Source organism: Pteronotus mesoamericanus, unplaced genomic scaffold (genome assembly GCF_021234165.1).
Source record: "Pteronotus mesoamericanus isolate MK-2021 breed Mesoamerican mustached bat unplaced genomic scaffold, CSHL_Meso_final scaffold_1066, whole genome shotgun sequence".
In the NCBI taxonomy this organism is placed as follows: domain Eukaryota; kingdom Metazoa; phylum Chordata; class Mammalia; order Chiroptera; family Mormoopidae; genus Pteronotus; species Pteronotus mesoamericanus.
The window spans coordinates 3,408,054-3,429,511 of NW_026555299.1; the positions used below are offsets into that span (position 1 = coordinate 3,408,054).

Here is a 21,458-nt window from a genome sequence, read left to right on the forward strand (position 1 = left end):
ATTTTCCTATAAGATGTGAGGTTTAGATCAAAGTTCAATTTTGGCCCATGGATATCCACCAATTCGTCCATCGCCATTTGTTGAAAAGGCTATCTTTCCTCCGTTGAATTGCGTTTGCACCTTTTGTCAAAACGGAGTTGCCCCGACTATTTTTAGGGACTGTCCTACACTTCAAAGAGTGAATACAGAAATAAAGCATATATCTTGTTACTAAGGAGCTTATCGTGTAGGAAAGCTAATGACATATGCATAAAAAGCCAGAGATGAAACAAAGCAAGGGCACAGGAAAAAGTACAAAGAAGTTAAGAGGATAGTAAGATTACTTCTGGGTCAGGGGTGGGAAGGCAGGAAATAAGGAAAATGCTTAATGGATTTCATTTCAAGTGAAGAAAGAAAAAGAAGGTTAAATTATAAATTTAGGATTGAGATTCTCATTGCCCCCGACCAGATAAGTGAGCACAAAAATTACCCTCTGCTGTCTGTTTAGCAGGCCAAGAAGTGGAAGATGAGGATTCTCTACCTAACATAGAATAGGGAATTATTTAACTTTGAACAACTCCTTATAATTTTACTCACAGAAAATAAACAGGAGAAAATTCAATGTCCAAACCACCAAGTTCACTCATTTATTCAATAAAGTCACTGAACATGTAGTATGTGACAAGTGCTAGGCATAGAGCAGTAAACAAGGCAGTCACAATCCTGTCGGAATGAAGAACTCTAAGGGTGTTTATTTTCAGTCTAGCCCCAAGTCTATGCTGCGGATTTCATTATGGCTCTAGTCGTAAGAAGTTAGCCCCTTCCTTACTGCTCTAAGAGCAGAGTGTCAACATTTACCGTATTTTGCCATGTATAATGCACTCTTTTTTGCCCAAATTTTTGAGGGAAAAATAAGGATGCGCTTTATACATGGGTAGTACCTGAAATGCCTTGCATCTGTTCTTGTGTTTTGTAATTGTTACAGAAAATTTCTTGTACCATAGTATGTTCAAAAGTAAGTGCTAAAATTCCTTTATAATACAAAAAACAAGTGTCTAAATATAAATGAATAAAAAATTGAATTAAAAATTAAAACGGAAAAATTTTCTTCCTGAAAGTTTGGGCCAAAAACGTGGGTGTGTGTTTTACATGGGAGCACAATATACACAGTAAAATACGTAATCAGGACTTCTGCCCCACCCCTCATGTCTTCAGCACCACACAGAGGCTGCCTGGAAACTTAGAAATATTACTTTAAAGGTTGCCAACTGAGCTAAAGGAGCCACTAGATAGTAGCAAATACACTGCAAACACAATTAATGTGAACCCTCGGCACCAATTTTTGAGCACTAAGCAATCAAAATGATCTAAGAGGTGAGCTGTGAGTACCATAGACTTGTTCACCTTGCTTTTTAGAGACTCATTTTCCCAATCGGGACATTTCTTAGGTCAGGGGACTGCTCTGATCTTTTAAGTTTTCTTTTTATTCTTCCAAAACGTGGAATTGCTACATCTAATGCAGTTACGATCACCAGCCATGGTCTCAAGCTCACAGTTTTGTTAGCAGTTTTGCAGCTGGCCATGCACAGTGCAGCTTCACTTTTGGGAACCACACAGAATTTTTCTGGGGAAGCGATTGGCGCTGCCCCCCTGAGAGAGCTGCTGCCGGTCGAGTTCAGGGCCTGGATGCTGCTGTGGCTTCCATTTCCCCTGGCCCTGGGCCAAGTCCCGCCCCCACCCCTCCTTCAAGCATCTCTATCAAAATCAAGGCAGATAAGCAGCCCTTGCAGGACAAATTCCCCATATCCCCAAATCAGAAGCCAAATCCTGAAGCTCTGAATTCCTGGAGCAGACCAAGCCTGTAATCAATCCCAATGAGTCAAGAGGCAGCTTTTGGAACAATAACCCTGAAACATATGGATCCTTTCAGGGTTGGAGTATCACTGCAGTTATCTCCGTCTGAATGGGGGTGGGGGGAGGGAAAGCATGCACTCTTTAAACCATCAAGTGTACCAACACCTCTTTAACCATCTCACTTTATAAGCACTAGTTCTTGAGCACGAAGCTACAAAGCCAGGTGGCCCTGACGGCACTGAGGCAGGAAGATGCTGAGGCCCGCGGGGTGCACACAGGGCAGGAGCGGGAAGCTCAGGGGAGCGCTCGCCTCACCAGCACCGCCCGGCACAAAGCAAGCACTTGCGGAAAACGTATGGAAACCAACTCACCGGACTTGCTTCGCATGGGAGCCTGCAAGGAGACACCCTTCAATGGAAGGCTGTGCCAGCAAGAAACGTGCCCCCTTCCCTTTGGGAGTCTGAGCCCCTCATCCTGCATTTGATGTTTCATTCATGGCTGTGTAAACAAATTCTGAGCTTGTTATTTTTAATGTGCTCAGTGGGGAAGAAAAAAGTGTCACTCTATTATAATTCCCAACTGGGTGCTTTTTTAAACGATCGCATGTTATTTCACGGTTCAGCATACATATTCGATTTCCTTCCCTTAATATTTGTTTGACTTATTCTCCGATGGGGACTGGGTGCTTTAGAAATCTCTGAGAGGTCAGCCCTCACGGCAGCCTCTCTCAGCACCTCTGTGGGCTCCTGGCCGCGGCTCTGGATCTTCTTTCAGCGGTTCTTGCTGCAGCAGCCGCACACAACAACTATTTTCCCTCCAGGTCCCCTGAGTCTTGGGGTGTAAATCAATGCAAGCTGGACATAGGACAGAGCGAACAGATTATTCAGTTCCCCCACAGGCTGCAAACAGGGAGCCTGAAGCAAAGTGGAGAATACCCCAGGGAGAGAGGTCTCTGAGAAAGAAGACTCACCTCTGACCAGGGCCTTCCACAGGTCTCCTTTGAGGGAAGGTCTGCCTATACACTATGGGTGGGGACGGGGAGGGGGCACTCACAAAAAACGAGCTCTTTGGCCTATTCCCTCTTCTGAAGAAGACAATCTCTATAACAACAACTCTTCAGGTACTTGAGAAAAGTGAAAAACGGAAGACAGACATATGTCCTTTTCGATACTCAATATTGTACTGATACACGCCCAAGCCCCAGAAGGGTACTCAGAGGGGGACTGTCACACACTCACAGGCTCCAAGAGAGCTTACAGCCATCACCTTCTTCAGATACTTAATGAAGAGAGTGCACCGCAGGTCCTAAGAAAGCGCAACTTTGGCAAAATGGTTCTAACTACATTGTAAAGCTTTAGTGTCAGACCCCAACAATGCCGATCTGGAACAGCTTTGAGGAGGTTGACACCATGCGCGCCAAGAACTGGCTGGCTCACTGTGACCCTCAGTGCCCGTGGGTCCTCAGCGACCGTGGGGACTCCTGGACAGGTTCCGTCCTCCAGCTTAGAGAAGGGAACACTTGAATTTCCAGTAACCCACTGGGTCAGAGCCTGTGAAGGCTCAAGGACCTGAGTCAACCAAGAGGTCAAGGAACAGAAATCTAAGGTGCTGGTTCTCACTGCAGGCTGAGACACTTCCGAAAGAGACTCATCCATCTACTCCAGGGGTGTCCCTTGCATTTTGGGCCCTCCTTTGGGGTCGCTCCCTTTTTATTAGTCTTGGCCATGCAAGAGTTGAGTCTCTTGGTGTCCCTGGTGAACTCCAAGAGTAAGTCCGCTCAGGGCGCATGGCAGGATGAGATAGGTGGTTCCGTGAATCATAAAGAAAAACCTTTCAGAAGAGGACCTCCCTGGATTCCCAACAAACTGAGCACATGTTCACACTTGGGACTCTGAGGCTTCACCTCTAGGGAGGAAAGCAGTTAAGGTTCTGTCAGAAGGTTCATTACCACGAGTCTCTGAGAAACATCTTCAGGCCCAGTCCAAGGCTTGTTTCACATTTGTTTCCCAGACCTGGTGTCTGTGGCACTTTCACAGGTAGAAATCTCACAGAGGGGTGAACAAAAGAACAGAGATAGTCTTCTTTTTTAAAAAAGTTATCTGCCTGTTAGCTTTAAAGAGCTTTTATTATGAAGTCTAATTCTATGACAGGTTATTTCCATCTTTCATCTCTTCCAGTGAAAAAGGAAACCGTGGATTAGTTCCTTTAGAATCACAGATTTTATCATCTCTCCCACTCTCTCTGGATGAATGAATATACAAGTAACTATAAATGTTACCTATTATGTTTAAAATGTAACTGTTTTTAGAGCCTCAGCACTGGAATTCTCCAAGTTGCTAAACTCCTTCATCACAAATTAAATCTAAGCTATGTGTAATTACGCCTGTCTTTTCTTCTCCTTGGGTCTTCAATCCATCTGAACATTAAGTTTATTGATTTTCCACCACCACTAGCTACCTGGCTTTCCCTGTCTTCACCCTCTGTCATCTCTCATTCATCCTGTGAGCTGACTGTGTTTGCCACATACCTCTGTACACGCCTACAAAACCTCTTTACCACCTCACTCTTTTCAGCTTATCTACCTTTCAGCTGATCCTATATTGCCTACCCAGCCGAGCTTCCATTGTTAACTACAACACAAGTGCCACCCGCATCACGTCCATCTGCTCCTGACCGCCCCGTGCGACCACATACACCACGCTCCCTCTCGCTTTGGTGCCTTTTGTCCTGGTGCTTCCTACACTAGGAACACTCAAAGGTGGTTTTATGTTCTCATGGAAAAAAAATGGGGCAGTCCAAGCTATTCTGCTGTCTTCCTATGATTCTTTGAGTATATAGTTGCCATTGCCTTGGGGAATTGTGAACTAAATAATACAAATAAACTGCCAACATTTATTAGCACCCAAGAGGTATGACCAGCCTCTCCTGCCCATGAGATACTCAGGCAGTAAAAGGAAGTAAAATGTTAGGCATTTTGTGCACCTAACACACAGCTGGCTCTCGGTGAAGTCCATTCCCCACATGAAGTACTGACTTTGTAACCAGTATTACTAGCCAAGAGTGTTTCACATCTCTCAGGTGAAAAATGTTCAACACTTAAGCACTGCTAATAATTTTTATGGTTGGAAATGAGGATCAAAGTATGAAAGGAAAAATAAATTCATGGGTTCATACATTCAGCCAAGTCTGCATGGTTCATTTTCTGCCACATGTTTTAATGGTCTCTGTAAAGGGCGGGGGAGGGGAGGAAGAAAAGTTGCATTTTATTTCCTAGCTCTTTAGTTCTGAAATAAAAGCAGACAGACTTGGGGAAAAAAATCAAACATTCGAGTAACACTATACACTGCTACTGTTCCCTCAGGAGCTCCTTGCAAATGAGTATCAAGAACTCAATAGATACTTTCCTGGTAAAATACATAAACAGATAAATAAATTATTCCAGGCTGAAAAGAATTTCAACATCTGGCAGCTCACTGGAGCTTGTCAAACAAGTCAGAAACACACAGGGCCAGAGAAGATCATTCTTTAACTCCTGATCTCGGGGCTGGAGAGGGAATGTAACATTTCCCAAAGCTCTTTGCCTTCCAACATGGAATATGACCCATTTAAACAGGCAAATGACCCCTGTGTTTTCTTCCAATAAAATAAATAATGATACCCGGCATTAGGTCTCAAATCCTAACGTCTGTGTGCTCAAGTCACACACATTGAAGAATAAAAGGCCTTACCTTTAAGGGTTATATTCAATGAACATTTAACACTTTAAAGAAGAAGCTTAACCTCTTTGTACCTCAGTTTCCTCAGCAGTGAAGCGGCAGGATTCCTGATCTCTAGGTCCCTTCACACTCTGAGCGTTTGGACTGGGGTGCACTAAATACCCAACAGGGATGCCGAGATTCTGATCCTTTCAGTCAGATCAGCAGGGAGGCCTGCGGGCGGGTCCCACCTGGTGCAGGTGTACCGCACTAACGGCGCCTGTTTGAGTTACGGTTTGACAAAGGCTGGGGAAAGCACTGCTGTGGTTCTAACAATTTCCTCCTAGAAAGGGATTCTAGGGGTCACCATCATTTTCAGGCAAACAGCAGATCTTCCCCAGGCAGATCTCCCCCGTCATTCCTCTTACATCTCTTACCTCTTACAGTAGGCCCGCATTTTGTTCCCAAAGCTTTGGGAAGTGCGCAGTCTCAGCCACCCTCTGCCTCTGCCCTGTGTCCCTCAGGCAAGCCACGAAGCCTGTTGCTTTAAAACTGCAAACCTTGCCCTGGCCAGGTGGCTCAGTTGGTTGAAGGATCGTCCCAGACGCCAAAAGGCTGGAGACTCAATCCCTGGCTGGGGCAGGTAGAGGAGGCAACTGATCGATGTTTCTCTCTCACCTCAATGTTCCACTTTCTCTCTCTCCCTTCCTCTCTCTAAAATCAGTAACTATATCCTCAAGTGAAGATTTAAAAAAAAATTTTTAAATGGCGAATCTCTGTAAATCAATGCTTCCAAGCCTCTAATGAAAGCACTGTCTTAAATGTCCTCATGTTTGCCTAACACACGGTGGAACTCTGGTGCGTGACTTGACACGTTAGGTCTCAGAAGAGGCATCACCAGAGCCACGATCAGAACAGGCTGTGGTCCACCATACTTTGCTCTGCTCATTCTCCATGAAAGTACCTGCTGGATTCCCCCTTTGGCTCCGAAGAGGCTGCTGGCCATCAACTCAAAATACCCCTGAATCCTCCCACATGCGGTCTTTCTGGGTTTCACAGGAAAGTGAAGGACTTCAACATTTTGTAGGCACAGAAGTCTGGCGCTTTTTCACATGGATTCACACTTTACCGGTCTGCCTATACACCCCATCCCTTAGTTAGTTACACCCGAAGGGATTTCAGGACTTTATCTGGCCTATTCTTCTGTCTCTAGGCAGCACTAGCAAAACCACTGTAGCTGCTGGAAGACTGCTGGCTTCCCCTTCCTGAAAAATGCCCAGATGGGAGGCATCTCTGTCTCTCCAGATTTCTCTAAGATTTCTTTGGAGCCACAAATAGAAAGGTCTGTTGCATGATTTCTCCTTGACTCAAGTATTAAACACTGTGCTTAAACTGGTTTTTCTTTTTAATTTAAACTAGGATAATGAACTTAACTATTACAGAAATGATAAAGGCTATAAAAAAATAAATAAAAAGAGATGGAGATGCCTATTTTAAAGAACAAGCAGGGCAGTATTTCGATTACATTAAAATTACAAGTGCCAGGCAAATAACCTTATCTAATTGACCTAGTAAGATCATTAAATCAACAACTGAAGATTGTCTGCTCTTTCAGGGGCACACAAAACATTTTAAAAAATATACCTCTTACTAGGCCATACAGTCTCAAAAATTTCAAAATATTAAAATCATTTGGAGTATATTTTCTGAGCATAGTAGAATCAATCAGAAATCAGTAAGAAAAAGTTAACTTTAAAAACTTGCAGAAGTGAGAACCATCAGAAACTGAGTTGAACGGAAGTCTGACAACTATGGAATTAAAGAAACCACATCCATCCAGACTGGCAGGAGGGGTGGAGATGTGCAATGGGCTGGTCCCGCACCTTCGTGTGGAGAATAAAAATTCAGGGGGTGGGGGATCTCTCAGGAGTGAGGAGTCCCAGCCCCACACCAGGCCCCACAGCCTAGGGTTCCAGTGAAAGGGGGATGAGTCCCCACAACTTCTGGCTACAAAAAGCAGTGGGGATTGAATAGGAAGAAGAAACTTCTAGAGTCCCAGGCGGTTCCTCTTAAAGAACCCACACACGGACTCACCTACTGAGACTCATTCCTTCTGAGCTCCAGTGCTGAGGTCGCAGCTTGAGAAGCACCAGCGGCACACAGAGTGAGGCTGATTGTCTGGCAGAGGCCACTGTCCCTTTTCTGAACCCTCACCTCACAGAGCCACAGACCGGGCCGGCTGGTGATGTATCTGAGACTCCATCAACCTGGCGAACACTGCTAGACCCCTTGTGGAGATCCCCAAGAACTCCCTCCCACCCAACTTAGGGGCACAGCCAAGCTTCTTTTCTATACGAATGGCTGGTCTTGGCTCATGCTTCAAAACTTTCTAAATCCTCTCAAACAAGCAACAGCCAGCATCAGTGAGCCACCAGCCCCTGTACCCCTTGCTACCATGGCCTGCACCACCCGGGTAAGCCCCACGGCCTACACACCCACATCAGAGGACCGCCACCCTGCCCCTGCACAGTTGATCCTCCATGGAGGTTGCAGGTTGGTGGTCAGTGGTCACAGTCAGTCCTTGCAGCTGATTGGCCTGGGTAAATCTCTCCTGTTGACCTGGCTACAGCATCAAGGCTCAACTACAAGAGAAGGGTGTACTCAGCCCACACGAAGGGTGCACCTCGAGTACCCAGCTTGGGTGATAGGGGAGGCTGTGCCACTGGACCCTACAGGACACACCTACTACATCAGGCCACACTACCAGGACATGGACTCAAAGCAGCTCTACCTAATACATAGAAATAAGCACGGGGAGGCTGCAAAAATGAGGAAACAAAAAAGTATGGCCCAAATTAAAGAAAAGATCAAAACTCCAGAAAAAGAGCTAAACAAATGGAGATAAGCAATCTATCAGATGCAGAGTTCAAAACACTGGTTATAAGGAAATTAGTGAGGACCTCAGCAGCATAAAAAAGATCCAGTCAGAAATGAAAAATACACTAATTAAAATAAAGAACAATTTACACGGAAACAACAGTAGAGTGGGTGAAACCGATAATCAAATCAATGATCTGGAACATAAGGAAGCATAAAACAACCAATCAGAACAAGAAGAAGAAAAAAGAATCCAAAAAAAAAAAAAACGCAGACAGTGCAAGCAGCCTCTGGGACAACTTCAAGCAATCCAACATTCACATCATAGGGGTGCAGAGGGAGAAGAGAAAGAACAAGAAATTGGAAATCTATTTGAAAAAATAATGAAAGAAAACTTCCCTAATTTGGGGAAGGAAACAGACATGCAAGTCTAGTACACACAGAGTCCCAAACAAGATAGATACGAAGAGGCTCACTCTAAGACACATCATCATTAAAATGCTAAAGATTAAAGATAGAGAATCTTAATAGCAGCAAAAGAAAAGCAGTTAGTTCCCTACAGGGGAGTTCCCATAAGGCCGTCAGCTGATTTCTCAAAGGAAACTTTGCAGGCTGGAGGGGACTGGCAAGAAATATTCAAAGTCATCGAAAGCTGGTACCTACAACCAAGATTGCTCTACCCAGCAAAGACATCATTTAGAATCAAAGGGCAGATAAAAAGCTTCCCAGAGAAGAAAAAACTACCGGAGTTCATCATCACCAAATCATTATTCTATGAAATGTTAAAGGGACTTATTTAAGAAAATGAAGATCAAAACTATGAACAATAAAACGGCAATAAATACATATCTATCAACAACTGAATCTAAAAAACAAACTAAGCAAACAAGAACAGAGAATCATGGATACAGAGAGCATTTTGATGGTTGCCAGATGGGAGGGGGTGTGGGGGAATGGGCAAAGGTGTGAGGGGATTAAGAAGTACAAATAGGTAGTCACAGAATAGCCATGGGGATGTAAAGTACGGTAGAGGAGATGAAGTAGTCAAAGAACCTATGCGTGCCCCACCAACATGAACAATGGTGTGGAGACTGCCTGAGGGAATGGGAAATGCTGGATGGAGGGTGGCAAAGGAGGAAAAACTGGGACAACTGGAATAGCATAATCCATAAATTATATTCTTTTAAAAATTAAAAAAAAATAAAAAATAAAAACTGGCCTAACTAAGCAATACAATTTTTTTTTACTTTTTAAATAATATTTTATTTATTTATTTTTAGACAAAGGGGAAGGGAGGGAGAAAAAGAGGGAGAGAAACATTGACGTGATGTGCAAGAAATATATTGATCGGTTGCCTCTTGCACGCCCCCAACTGGGGACCTGGCCTGCCACCCAGGGATGTGTCCTGGCTGGGAATCGAACCAGCGATTTTTCAGTTCGCAGGCCAGCACCCAATCCACTGAGTCACACCAGCCAGGGTGTAAGCAATATACTTTATATAGCTATGGTTAAAGAACATATTACAGTGGCAATTAGAAAATATTTTAAAGTTAAGGAAAATAAAAGTATGACATATTTGAACTTGGGAATTCACCCAATGCAGTATTAAGGAGAAATTCAGAGTTTTAAATGCATATGTTAGAGAAATAAGTATTGAAGTCAATGACCTAGCTATCAAAAGCCTTGAAAAGTAATAGCAACTTAAACTCATGAAAGTAGAAGAAATGAAGAAAAGAGTAGTTAATGAAACTTAAAACAAATACACAATGAAGAAAAACCAACAAAATCAAAAGTTGATTCTGTGCAGATTATGACATTGATATACCTCTAACAACACTGATCAAGAAAAGAGAGAAAAAGAAAAATTACCAATATCTCAAATGAAAGAGAGCACATCATTCCAAATTCTATAGACTTTATAAACAATAAGATAATATTAAAAATGACTTTATAGAAATATATTTTATAATTTAGATGAAATAAACAGAGTCCTGGAAAAACACAACTCATCAAATTAACACAAGAAGAAATAGAAAGTGTGAAGAGTACTTGAGCCATTACAGAAACTGGGTCTATAATACACATGCTAGAAAACAGAGGGAACCTGGAACGGGTAGTGTAAGAAGAAAGTTGCAACTATTAAGTATGGTCTCGTGACCAAACTAAAAAAGCAAAGAATGTAGCAGCTATGCACATATTTCTCCTTTCCTTATGTATACACATACCAATTTATTTGTCTCTTCTTCTTCTGCAATTACTATTTGATATAAGAATTAATGCTACAATTTACTCAGTTTATACAACGTACATACACTCATACAATTATTCTTTGGATGTTTGTGGTTTCTTCATAAGTTTAATGCCCTCTGTCAAATTTTAAAGTTTTCAGCCATTATTTTTCCAAATATTTTTCCGGCCCCGTATTCTCTCTTTTTTTCCTCCTTCTAGAACTCTGATGACATGGGTGTCATATCTTTTTGTGAGTGTTCCACAGGTCTCTGTTCACTTTCTAAAATCTATTCTCCCTCTGTTGTTAAGACTAATTCCTACTGACTTGTCCTCAAGTTCACCAAGTCCTTCCTGCTATTTCCATTCACCTACTGAGCCCATCCAGTAAACTTTAAATTTAGGTTATTTAAATTTCAGTTCTGAAATTTCTATTTGGTTCTTTTTTATATCTTCTATTTCTTTGCCAAGACGTTCTATTTTTTCATTTGTTTCAGTAGGTTCATAATTGTTTATTAGAGGTTATTTTTATGCTGGCAGTTTTAAAATCCTTGTCAAATAATTCCAACACATGTGGCATCTATTGATTATCTTTCCTCATTACAGTTGCAATTTTCCTGGTTCTTGGTAGGATGAATAATTCTGGACTATATCCTCAACATTCTGAGTATTACTATGAGAGGTTGCTTCCCTTTAAATGTTCTATTTCAGTCAGGAGTTCAGGTTCAGGGTGCGTGTCCTGGCCCGCTTTGCGGGCTGTGGATTGAATAGTTTAGTTTTAGAGTGCTGCTCCAGTCCACCCAACTTGTATGCTGTGTTACCCAGAGGTTAATTGGAAACCTGGGTATTATTCTACACCACAGTTTATTTCTCAAAGGTTTTTCTGTGTTGACTCTAGTCAGTAATATGCATGGGCTGTTTTGAGGGGGAGGGGAGGCAGGTAGGAGAGAGTGTGCCTAGGACTTCATACACAGGCTTAAGAAATTCCCTTTACAGCTTCCTCCTTTCCATACTTTTCCCTCCACTCTCCAGTTGGGAAGGGATGAGGTGCTGCCTCTCTGCTGTCTTCTGCTTGGGGCAGGCTGGGGACAATGGACAGGATTCTTCCCAGCAGCCTCCCAGGCTGCCTTTTTGCTGACATTCAGTTAACACAGGGCCTGGACAGTCAACCAGGTTCCACCCCACGGTCCCCACACTGGACAGGGGTCAGGGAAAGAGGGCCATCTCTGCTCCTGTCTCCTGTTAGTGCAGGGCGGGGATGGTCACAGGACCCCGCATGACAACCTGCCGCAGTCACGGCATCTAGTTGGCAGGGCATGTATGGCTTCTTCCATGTGTGTGCCTGGTGTGGAGCAGGTGGAGTGAAAAGGGGTCCAGCTGCAGGGCTACTCTCTTCTCTTTGGCGTGTGTGTGTGTGTGTGTGTGTGTGTGTGTGTGTTTGCTTTTATCTGTGCTTATAGATGAATGTTATGTTATGATTTTCGCTAACACTAAGGCTGGGCAGTGAAGGGAAGGAAGGAGGAAGCGAGTGTGGGAAGGAGGGAAAAAGCCCAAGGGAAGTTGTTGGCGTGTCCCTCAAGTCCCGAGGCTCCCAGCTTGTCTGTCTTCTTTCTTCAGGAACCGGGTGAAATGCCCTTACCTGATGTCGTCCGGAATTGAAAGTCCACAACTTATTCATTAAGTGACAGAGCATTCAAGTAGAATTGTGACTAAATTAAAGAAAGAATGAATAATTACCCCGGGATTGATACAACGACTATGGAGACTTTATGTCTCCCCGCTTTGGGGGAGGGAATGAGAGGTCTCTATATGCATTAAGAATAGTTGCACCTTCTTAGTGAAATGATAAAGTTGTCATTACTGCAGCATGGAAGTTCAAATCTGAGTAGAAGGGTGGCCCGCGCTAATTTTTATGCTCCTGTCCCGCAGGCTGCCCCACTCTGCGATGCTGGGGCTGAGACGCTGCAAGAAGAGGTAGCACTCCGTCCATCTTGACCAAAACATTCTGAATATTCCTTTTTTCCCCATAAAAATAGATGCATGGGTATAGTTTGAAATCATTATTGGCAATGAAGAGAGAAAACCTGGCAGAAAAAAATTGGTCTTTTTGCCATTGGCTGGCTAGATAAGTCGATAATTTGTCTTTAAAAAATGGGAATAAGAGTGGACTAAAAATCATCCAACAGCCTAAATGTGATGATGTAAAAGCATCTCTATGAATGAAAATAAATCCAAAAAGATGAATGTATGTTTGATTAACTACTCTCACATCTTTCACTGGCCAGTAACTACCTTGACCGGGGTATCACACACCCGCCTATTCTGCGACAATTTCTTCCACACCCAAATGGAGCTATATACGTATAAATTACAAAACAACCAGACAACTGAGAAAACTTGAACTTTTTAGTTCTTGGTGGTGGCAGTGACAGGAGGATTCCTATTTCCACCCCTTAAAATCCGTTTTTAATTTAAAGGTTAGAAAATAAGTTTCTATAATAAATACTTGCACCAAATATGGATTCCCTTAATAAAGCTTCATGATTTCTTAGAACTGCAAATTCAACAAATCCCGAGTCCATAAAAGGAGACGGTTACCTCCCTCCCAAAGGCAGGACGGCCCGCGGGGATGAATCTCGCCACGTCCCCCGGGCCAGCTGTAGCCCGTCGACGGACACGCTCCGTTCTGCTCAGGTCTGACACCGCCGTTACACCCCTGCAGCCTCGGCCGCTCGGGTCGCCACCGTGCAGCTCACGTCCACCCTCCCTGACAGGGCTCATCAATTCCTATTGCTTTTCACCAGGCCCCGGCTCTGGCACTTTCCCCGGGGGAGACCTTTACTGGTCTCCATACTTAACCCTTGAACCCTGCCCAATCCATCAGCCGCATCGAATGAACGGTGATAGAGAATGTTTCTCCCTACAGACAGGCAGCCAGCCTCCCCACTTAAAACTCAGAAAGAAAGCCATCAACAGGGTCTGCTTTCTGTTTGTCAGTGTCGCCGGCTTCTTCGCTTATTGATGTTTTTATTGTGGCGGTGCCCAAGCTGCTTGAGCCAGGAGAAGCACTACTCAAAAGGAGACATCGATTAAGTGCTTGTTAAATGCCGTAGCTGCTCTTTTGAAAATGGCCCCTGGGACTCTCCCTGGGCGTTTCTAAAACTAGTGGAGGCTTCAGTGGTCATTTTGGAATAGGGTTTCCCCAAAGTTTTAAAGAACAGCTTCATACCCGCCCTCCTTAGACTCTACTAGAACTTAAAAATTATGACTTTAGAGAATGAAAGACTTCCCTTTATTAGGAAAAACAAGGAATAACGGGCAGTAAATAGCAAATACGTAAATATACTCTTTAAAGCCTCCTCACCTCATAACCAAACTGCAGCTCATCGGAAGTCAGCATGATGATATCATCGTCAATAGCCAGGACGGCCTCGGTCTCAATTTCATCGTAAGGGAAGAAACGGTTACTCAGCTTGTTTTCAGCTGTCCTTACAACTTTTAATGGAACCCGGATTTTGGGCCACAGAGACTCTGGAGAAAGAAAAAAGAAACAAGGTCTTTATTTTTAATAACGTGGTGAAATCATCATATTACAAATGAGTTAGATGAATCAATTAAATCCACACATATACATGTGCAAGGGCAAGTCTTACAAGTGCAGTTTTATAATGTTTTATATTATAAATTTGTCTCTCCTAAGTCCTTGTAACACTACTAATTCTCATTAATGTTTTAACTGGAATGCACAAATTGGCTTCCACTCACCACTGAGACAGGGAAGCAAAATGACTTGACCCAAGATCACAGTGATAAGAGAAATCAAGTCTGGACTGCCTCTTTCTCAGGCCCATGTTTTCTTTTGTTTTTAGTTTTTATAATTTTTTATTTATTGAGTTTGAGAGAGAGAGACACTGATTTGTTGTTCTACTTATGTATGCATTCATTGGCTGAGATTCTTTTAAGTACCCTGACCAGAGATTGAACCTGCAACCTTGGCATATTGGGGACAACGCTCTAACCAACGGAGCTTTCCAGCCAGGGCTCAGGCTCATGGTTTTGTCAGAATGCTGCCACCTCTGCGAAATACTTTCCGGTAGGTACACCCCAGTTCAAAACGTGCCTGAAGCCCTGCCAGGAAATACCACGCAGGTGCTGAAGATGACTGTCCCAGTGTGCCCATCTCCAAAATGCAATCACAGATGGCTATCGAGGCTGTGAAAATTGCCTCCCTCCCCAAACCGTTTCAGGGAATAGGTAGAGCTTCCTAAACTTAGCACTTTATCCCTTGACAGCCCCTCCCCCATGATTTACAGGCTTTGGTTTCTCATCATGTCCAATTTACAAAGTAAATATCAAATTTCTAGGTCCAATTATGTAGGATTTTCTAGTACAGTAAAGAAACACCAACCCATGACTTGCCTTACATTTTCCTTATTTTCCTCTCAAATGACTGAAGCAATCCAACCACAGGTTCTTTATTTTAAAATGCTGCATTTAGCATAGCATGAAATTAATACTTCTCTGCTACAGTACTCATGTCTGTATACCTCAGGGTCCTTTACAAAGGGCAGTCTGTTCTCCAGGCATTTGTCAAAAGAGAATAGGAAGGCTAGGTGTCACTCTGCTTCCAAAAAGTCCATCACATAATTGTGGGACAATCTAGTTTTTGTGGGTCTTGAAGCCCCCAAATATGTGCAGCCACTCCAGTCAGTACAATGAAGAGAAGGATGACAGAGGGAAAGTCCAAAGGGGAAAAGGCTGCCCCAACTGACCGCGGATAAAATACCTTACTTCTGTGTATGACACAGTCAGTGCGTGCACCCCATCGCCGGGGCACTCCCAGGGTCGTGGAAGAAGCCCAGGCAAGTGAAAGGCCCTGTCACGAAGGAAAATATTCCATCTTAAATAAGCACAAAGCCTAAAAAAGGGGTCAAGCCCAAAAGCGGCATGCTTGGGAAAGGACTGGACTGGAGACCCAAAATGAGATCCTACGGGCCACTGCCTTTTAATCAATAATGACAGTTCATCATAGTTTCATTCTTGGCTCAGAATTACATAATCAATAAATATCTTTGGGATAAATGGATTGCCATAGGACGAAGAGACTGGAGACCTGAGTTTTGCATTATCTGTGGGATTTTAGGCAAGTCCCTTCTTCTCCAGGTAAGGATAAGCACAAAGAGAGAAGGGGATCTTCATTAAGCACCTGGTATATACAACACTTCAGAAACACTATGTCATTCAAGACTCCTGACAACCCTATGCAGCAGAGATTGCTTACAAAGTAGTCTTTACAAGGCTCGTAGAGATTAAGTAACTTGGCGATGGTAACAGCGCTAATAAATGATAAGGCCAGTATTTGAATTTAAGTCTGTTTAGCATCAAAGACCAAATAAAACCTGTACTGTCTATTGCACCTTGAAAATCTCATGCTTCTCTAGATCTGGGGGGGAAAAAAAAGTTCAATAATTTTTCCCTAGCAATCATCCTTATTCTTGTTTGCTTCCCACTCACTCTTCCAAGTAAATAAAACTGCTGTCACAAATCTACTGTCCAAATCCTTACAGAACACAAATTAACTGTAATATTTAAAATAAAGACGGTTATAGTCCTACCTACTAGACCAGCAGTTCTCGAACTTCTGGGGGTCAGGATTTCTTTGCAGTCTTAAAAGCTGTTGAGAATCCCAACAACTTTTGTTTTTGTGAGAGAGACAGAGACAGAGACAGAGACAGAGACACACACACACACACACACACACACACACTCTCTCTCTCTCACACACACACACACACACACACACACTCTCTCTCTCTCTCTCTCTCTCTCTCTCACACACACACACACACACACACACATTTTATTCTATCAGAAATTAAAACTGAGGAGATTTTAAACCCAAGAATACACAAGCACACATTCCACGAGCCACGTCATCCCACGTCCTACAGCCTCTGGAAAACTCCACTGTCCACTTGTGAAAAAACAGCGATGGGAAAGGGCGCTGACCTAGCATTATTATGAAAATAATTTCAACCTCACAGACCCCCCTGGAAGGACCCCAGGGATGTCCAGGGGTCCCAGGACCACACTTGAGAACCTCTGTATTAGACTCTGTGTTCTGACTTGGGTTTCACAATACAGGGCAAGTACCCTCAAACTGGAAAAGAGCTGGGGAGGAGTTACGAGGAGAGTGCAGGCACTTGAAACCAGGATGTCTGCAGAACGCGCAGAGAGACGAAATGTGGCAGTCCCCAGTTTATTGCCTCTCAGCTTCAATTTCACCCTTCACTGCCCTGTCTGTGATACTGCCGCTGGACCCTGTGAACATTTGCCCTGTGCCAGCTGGCACCATGCTCAGCTTTGTCAGTAGAGGGTGCTGGAGGGACACTGCAGGAGGGACGGGGCTTTTCTTCCTGGGTCTGGCACGCCTTCGTTCCATCTTGCTCCTTCGGTCCTTGGCCAGCAGCCAGGCAGGCAATGGCATCGCTCTCCACAAGTTCAAGTGGCACCCCCAGGGGCAGTTTCCAGGCAGGTTCTGCAGACACCCCACGCGGCTTCCCTGTGAGCCCAATGGACACCCTCAAGAGCAACTCAGCTGAGGGTCTGCCGATAGGTGGTTCCAAGAGAGCTCCACGGAAGCCCTCACCTGTTTCCCAGCAAGTTCAGTAACAGCGCCTGGGCAGCTTCCTGTTGAATTCCATGGGTACCCAAGGAGGCGGCTAGTTTCTTGCTTGTCAGGAGTCCAGATCTGGCCTGTGGCACCTGAACAAAGTTTGCCATGCACTGGGTTACACGGTCTGAATCTCAGGCCTAGATAGAGAGGGGGTGCTCCCAAATTCATTTCCTATAATCTCTAAAGTTCTTTCTATCCCTTAGTCATCAATCTCGTTACTAGTTAATAATTCTTTACATCTCACTTTTCCTGCTCAAGTTACTATGTGGTTTCTGTCTCCTCCCTGGACCTCAACTACTACACTAGGGATATCAGAAAGGTTCTCTGATGAAAGGGGAATTGTACTCTATCATCTCTAAAGTTAAAACCTTGACCTACAGGTGGGTGAAAGTAACAGGAAAATTGATTTAGAATCAAAATAAGAATTTTCTGACGGTATAAACTCTCTTAAGATGGAATGAAATGCCTTCAGCAACACAATTTTACTTGAAATGTACTAACTTAGATCAGATTTCTACTCAACATCATATGAGAAACCGAACAAGGTGCCTCTAAGGTCCTGGGATGACACGAGGCAATGAGAGACCACAAAAGGAACACAGTCTGCGGAAACAGCTTCTAACCCGGCGGACCTGTTACTAGCCCTGTGATCTTGAACAAAATCACTTTGAACTTTTTTCTTCAACTAGGAAGATGGGATAATAACACCATCTTTCTATGAATGACTGAGAATGAACTTGAATGCATTTAGCTGCACAGTAGTACCTGGCACATCACAGACATCCACTAAATGTTAGCTGTGCTTTTCCTTCTAAGTTTGTGTCTATATAGAGAATCAAGGAATTTTTTTTGAACTTTAGGTATGGTGACGAGGTGGTACATATTAGATCTGGTATATTATCCTACAATCCAGTGGCGTGCCTCCAGTCTGTCTACTCCTTCTGTGTCTCCTTTTAGATCAACAGAATCCCTGCCATTCCTAGGTCTGAAAATCTAACACACTAATGAAACAAAAGAACATGGGATGTCTGCCACATTAGTTCTAAAAGGTAACGAATAGCTCCTCTTTTTGCAATATGTATAGAAAATAGGCTAGCTGCTTTGGTTAAGTGTAAACATTCCTCTACCCTGGATGGGATTTGAACTTCCATTTGGCAAGAGGGTATAGTGTGTTCAACCCAAAAACAGTTTTCCATAATCTTTGTCCACACACAAGCTTTGTCCGGAAAATGTCCGACCACTATTAATATAACAAGAACAGTTTGCACAACATCGATGTAACTTGGCAGCCAAGGAGAGTGGGCTGGAATGTGCATGCGTGAACAATGATGACTTCCCGGAACTAGTCAGAGGGGGCAGTAGATGCTGTTGAGTGAGCATGTGTGCTGTGTGAATATCACATTCAAAATGACTGAGAGAGTAGAGCAACGAATCTGCATCAAATTTTGCATTAAGCTTGAACATTCCTCCATGGAAACTATTCAGATAATTCCGAAGGCCACAGTTATGGGCAACTGGTGATTGGCAGCTTCATCACAACAACATGCCCACTTATGCATCACGTCTCATACAGAGTATTTTGGCAAAACCTCAAATCACCCAGGTGACTCAGTCCTCCTACAGCCCAAACTTGGCGCCCTTCTGGCTTTTCCCAAAACTAAAATCACCTTTGAAAGGGAAGAGATTTCAGACCATCAATGACATTCAGGAAAATATGTCAGGGCAGCTGATGGAGAAGGGGAGAACTGTGTGAGGTCCCCAGGGGCCTCCTTTGAAGGGGACTGAGGCGTCACTGTCCTACATACAATGTTTCTTGTAGCCTGTATCTTCTTCAATAAATGTCTCTATTTTTCATAGTACATGGCTGGATACCTTCTGGACAGACCTCGTATATCTAAAGAATTACTTACTTGAGACAACGTCATAAAGAATGAATTCGCTCCTGTAAAGTCTTTGATGGGGAAGTTTTAGAGAGTGATGAAGGCCAAAGAGGATGATATGGGGTGCAGAGGGAAATGCAGACTGAATCGTGACTCCTTTGGACATGTGATTACTTTTCCCTGTGCTGAGTTAGGTCTGGGGAGCCAAAAGTCAGCTTGGGCAAAAGGAGTCTCCATTTCAGTGGTGAGCTGCCTAGGAACCATCATTACCAAAAGGCAGGACACGAAACAGAATTCCCAGTTTCTTATTTTCACATCTTAAAATAACATACACCACCATTCCCTCAGGCCTTAGCATCCCTTCTGTGGAGGGAGGGCACGGGAAAGGGGGCGGCAGAGAGCAAGCACTGCAATTGCTCCCTGCCCTGAAGCTGGGAATTCTGATACGGGATTTTGATTCTGTTTATACAATCATGACAGAAGCACGAGGTAGGGAAGGAAAACATAGGTGATAAAGTTTTTTTCCCTCCTTTCCATTAGTGTTTCCATTAGTGAGTCTTTCTCTTTGAGTCCCTGACCAGGACCTAGTTCCTTCACATAATCCCAAACCAAAGAACTGCCAAGGCATGGTGATTTTCCCACTGCTCACTGACTCCACTATTTGCAGTGGTGTGATGCAGGCAAATCACTCAACTAATCTGAATTTCATTCTTGTAAAATGGGGATAATAACAGCTTTCTTGCAGCCTTGTCATAAGGACTAGAGATAATATATGTAAAGCACTTAGCACAGTTCCTATTCCTTGGGTATAAAAGGTATACAACACATGGTTGTAATAACATCGTATCATCATCTCCACAAATGGATTCTTGTAAAGTCTTATGAACTTCACTTTTCTACCGACAACCTACAGAGCTGTAGAGAGGAGAATATGGGGTGATCCCTTAAATGCAGATGGAAACAGTGTCATAGCCAGAAATATTCAGGCCCTAATTCCCTTGCTTAGCCCAGGAGAGGTCTCTTTCTTCTTGCTCCTTTAAATTCTAAGTGGAACGGCAGGCTCTTGTATTGTGTGTCTCATCATGACTCTGTAGCTGGCAAAATAGAAATGTCACCTTCCCTTCACACAACAAAGAAGTCTGAAAAATGGGATTTTCAAACACACTAAATTTATGAAAAACAAACAGCTGAGCCAGCTGACCCAATAACTTCACAGCTATGAATTTTATTCCAGCTCGAAGGAGAAAAAGAATGTGTATTAAAGACTTTTAAAATAGTGTGTGTTGATTAACGGTTTTCTCCACATTGGATGCCAAGAGAGAGGTGAGCAAAGAGAATTCTTCTCCAACTTGGCAGAGGTACCAGAAAATGTTCAGGCTGACTGAAGATGACCCCCTCCCATCCTGGCAATCACTGCCACAAACCACCACAGAGCCACAAAATCAATGAGGAGGTTATCTCTGTGTGAACCTTGAGCTCCCTTCAGAAGTGCTGGAGCTGCTTGGTGTGCGTCTGGTCCCCGTGGCCCTAAATCCCACAGTGGCACAACTGAGCTCGAAAGGAAGGTGGCCGCTGCTTCTACTTCCCTGTGGCCTCTTGTGGGCTGACCATCCCTATGGGCTCAGCCAATCCCATCCTGCCTACAAGGAACCATGAAAGTTGCAAGCTGAAGCTGGGGGCCCTTGAGATCAATTCAAATTTAAAACTGAAATCAGTTAAAAAAGAAGGCTGAGGTCAACGGATCTGAAATGGACAATGGAGCAGCTTCCTTCAGGTGAGGCCAGGGGCCAGCCAAATAGCTCCTGCATCCACCCAGGATAGAAACTGAAGAGTAGGGAGGAGGAAGGCAGTGGCTTGCCTTTTTTCTTGACAGGGCTCAAAACCAATGTGACGAAAGCTCACTGGAAATTTCTATTGCCTAGTCTAAGTATTTACTTAAACTTCAAACCAAGCAATTTAGACTTAAACATAACCAAAAAGAAAAAAAGTATCTGGTTGGATTGGGAAGTGAAGAAATAAAAAAAAAAGAGGGGGGCGGGTTCTGCCTACACAAATCCTTCCAGCAGCAGACACGGTAACCACAATATTTATTTTAGTAAATGTACAGAAAGTGAAAAACATCACTTTTGCCTCTAATATTTCAAAGCCTTGGACTTGCTTTTTAAAAAACATATATGTTACTAATGCTGTACATGAAAAATCAGATGCCTTTGCTGGCGTGAGAGCCAGAGCTGACAGCCCGATTTACCAACTGAACAAATACCCCACGGA

General features: G+C 43.6%; 1 protein-coding gene across 2 annotated transcripts in view; it reads right to left on the minus strand.

Moving 5' to 3' along the window:
* EXT2 (exostosin glycosyltransferase 2) overlaps window positions 1-21,458 on the minus strand; it is a 134,610-nt gene that overhangs the window by 20,107 nt on the left and 93,045 nt on the right. For both annotated transcript variants that reach the window (XM_054587121.1, XM_054587122.1), the window contains exon 10: window positions 13,996-14,162. In XM_054587121.1, the coding sequence (XP_054443096.1) occupies window positions 13,996-14,162 (167 nt within the window). The remainder of the gene's footprint in view (window positions 1-13,995; window positions 14,163-21,458) is intronic.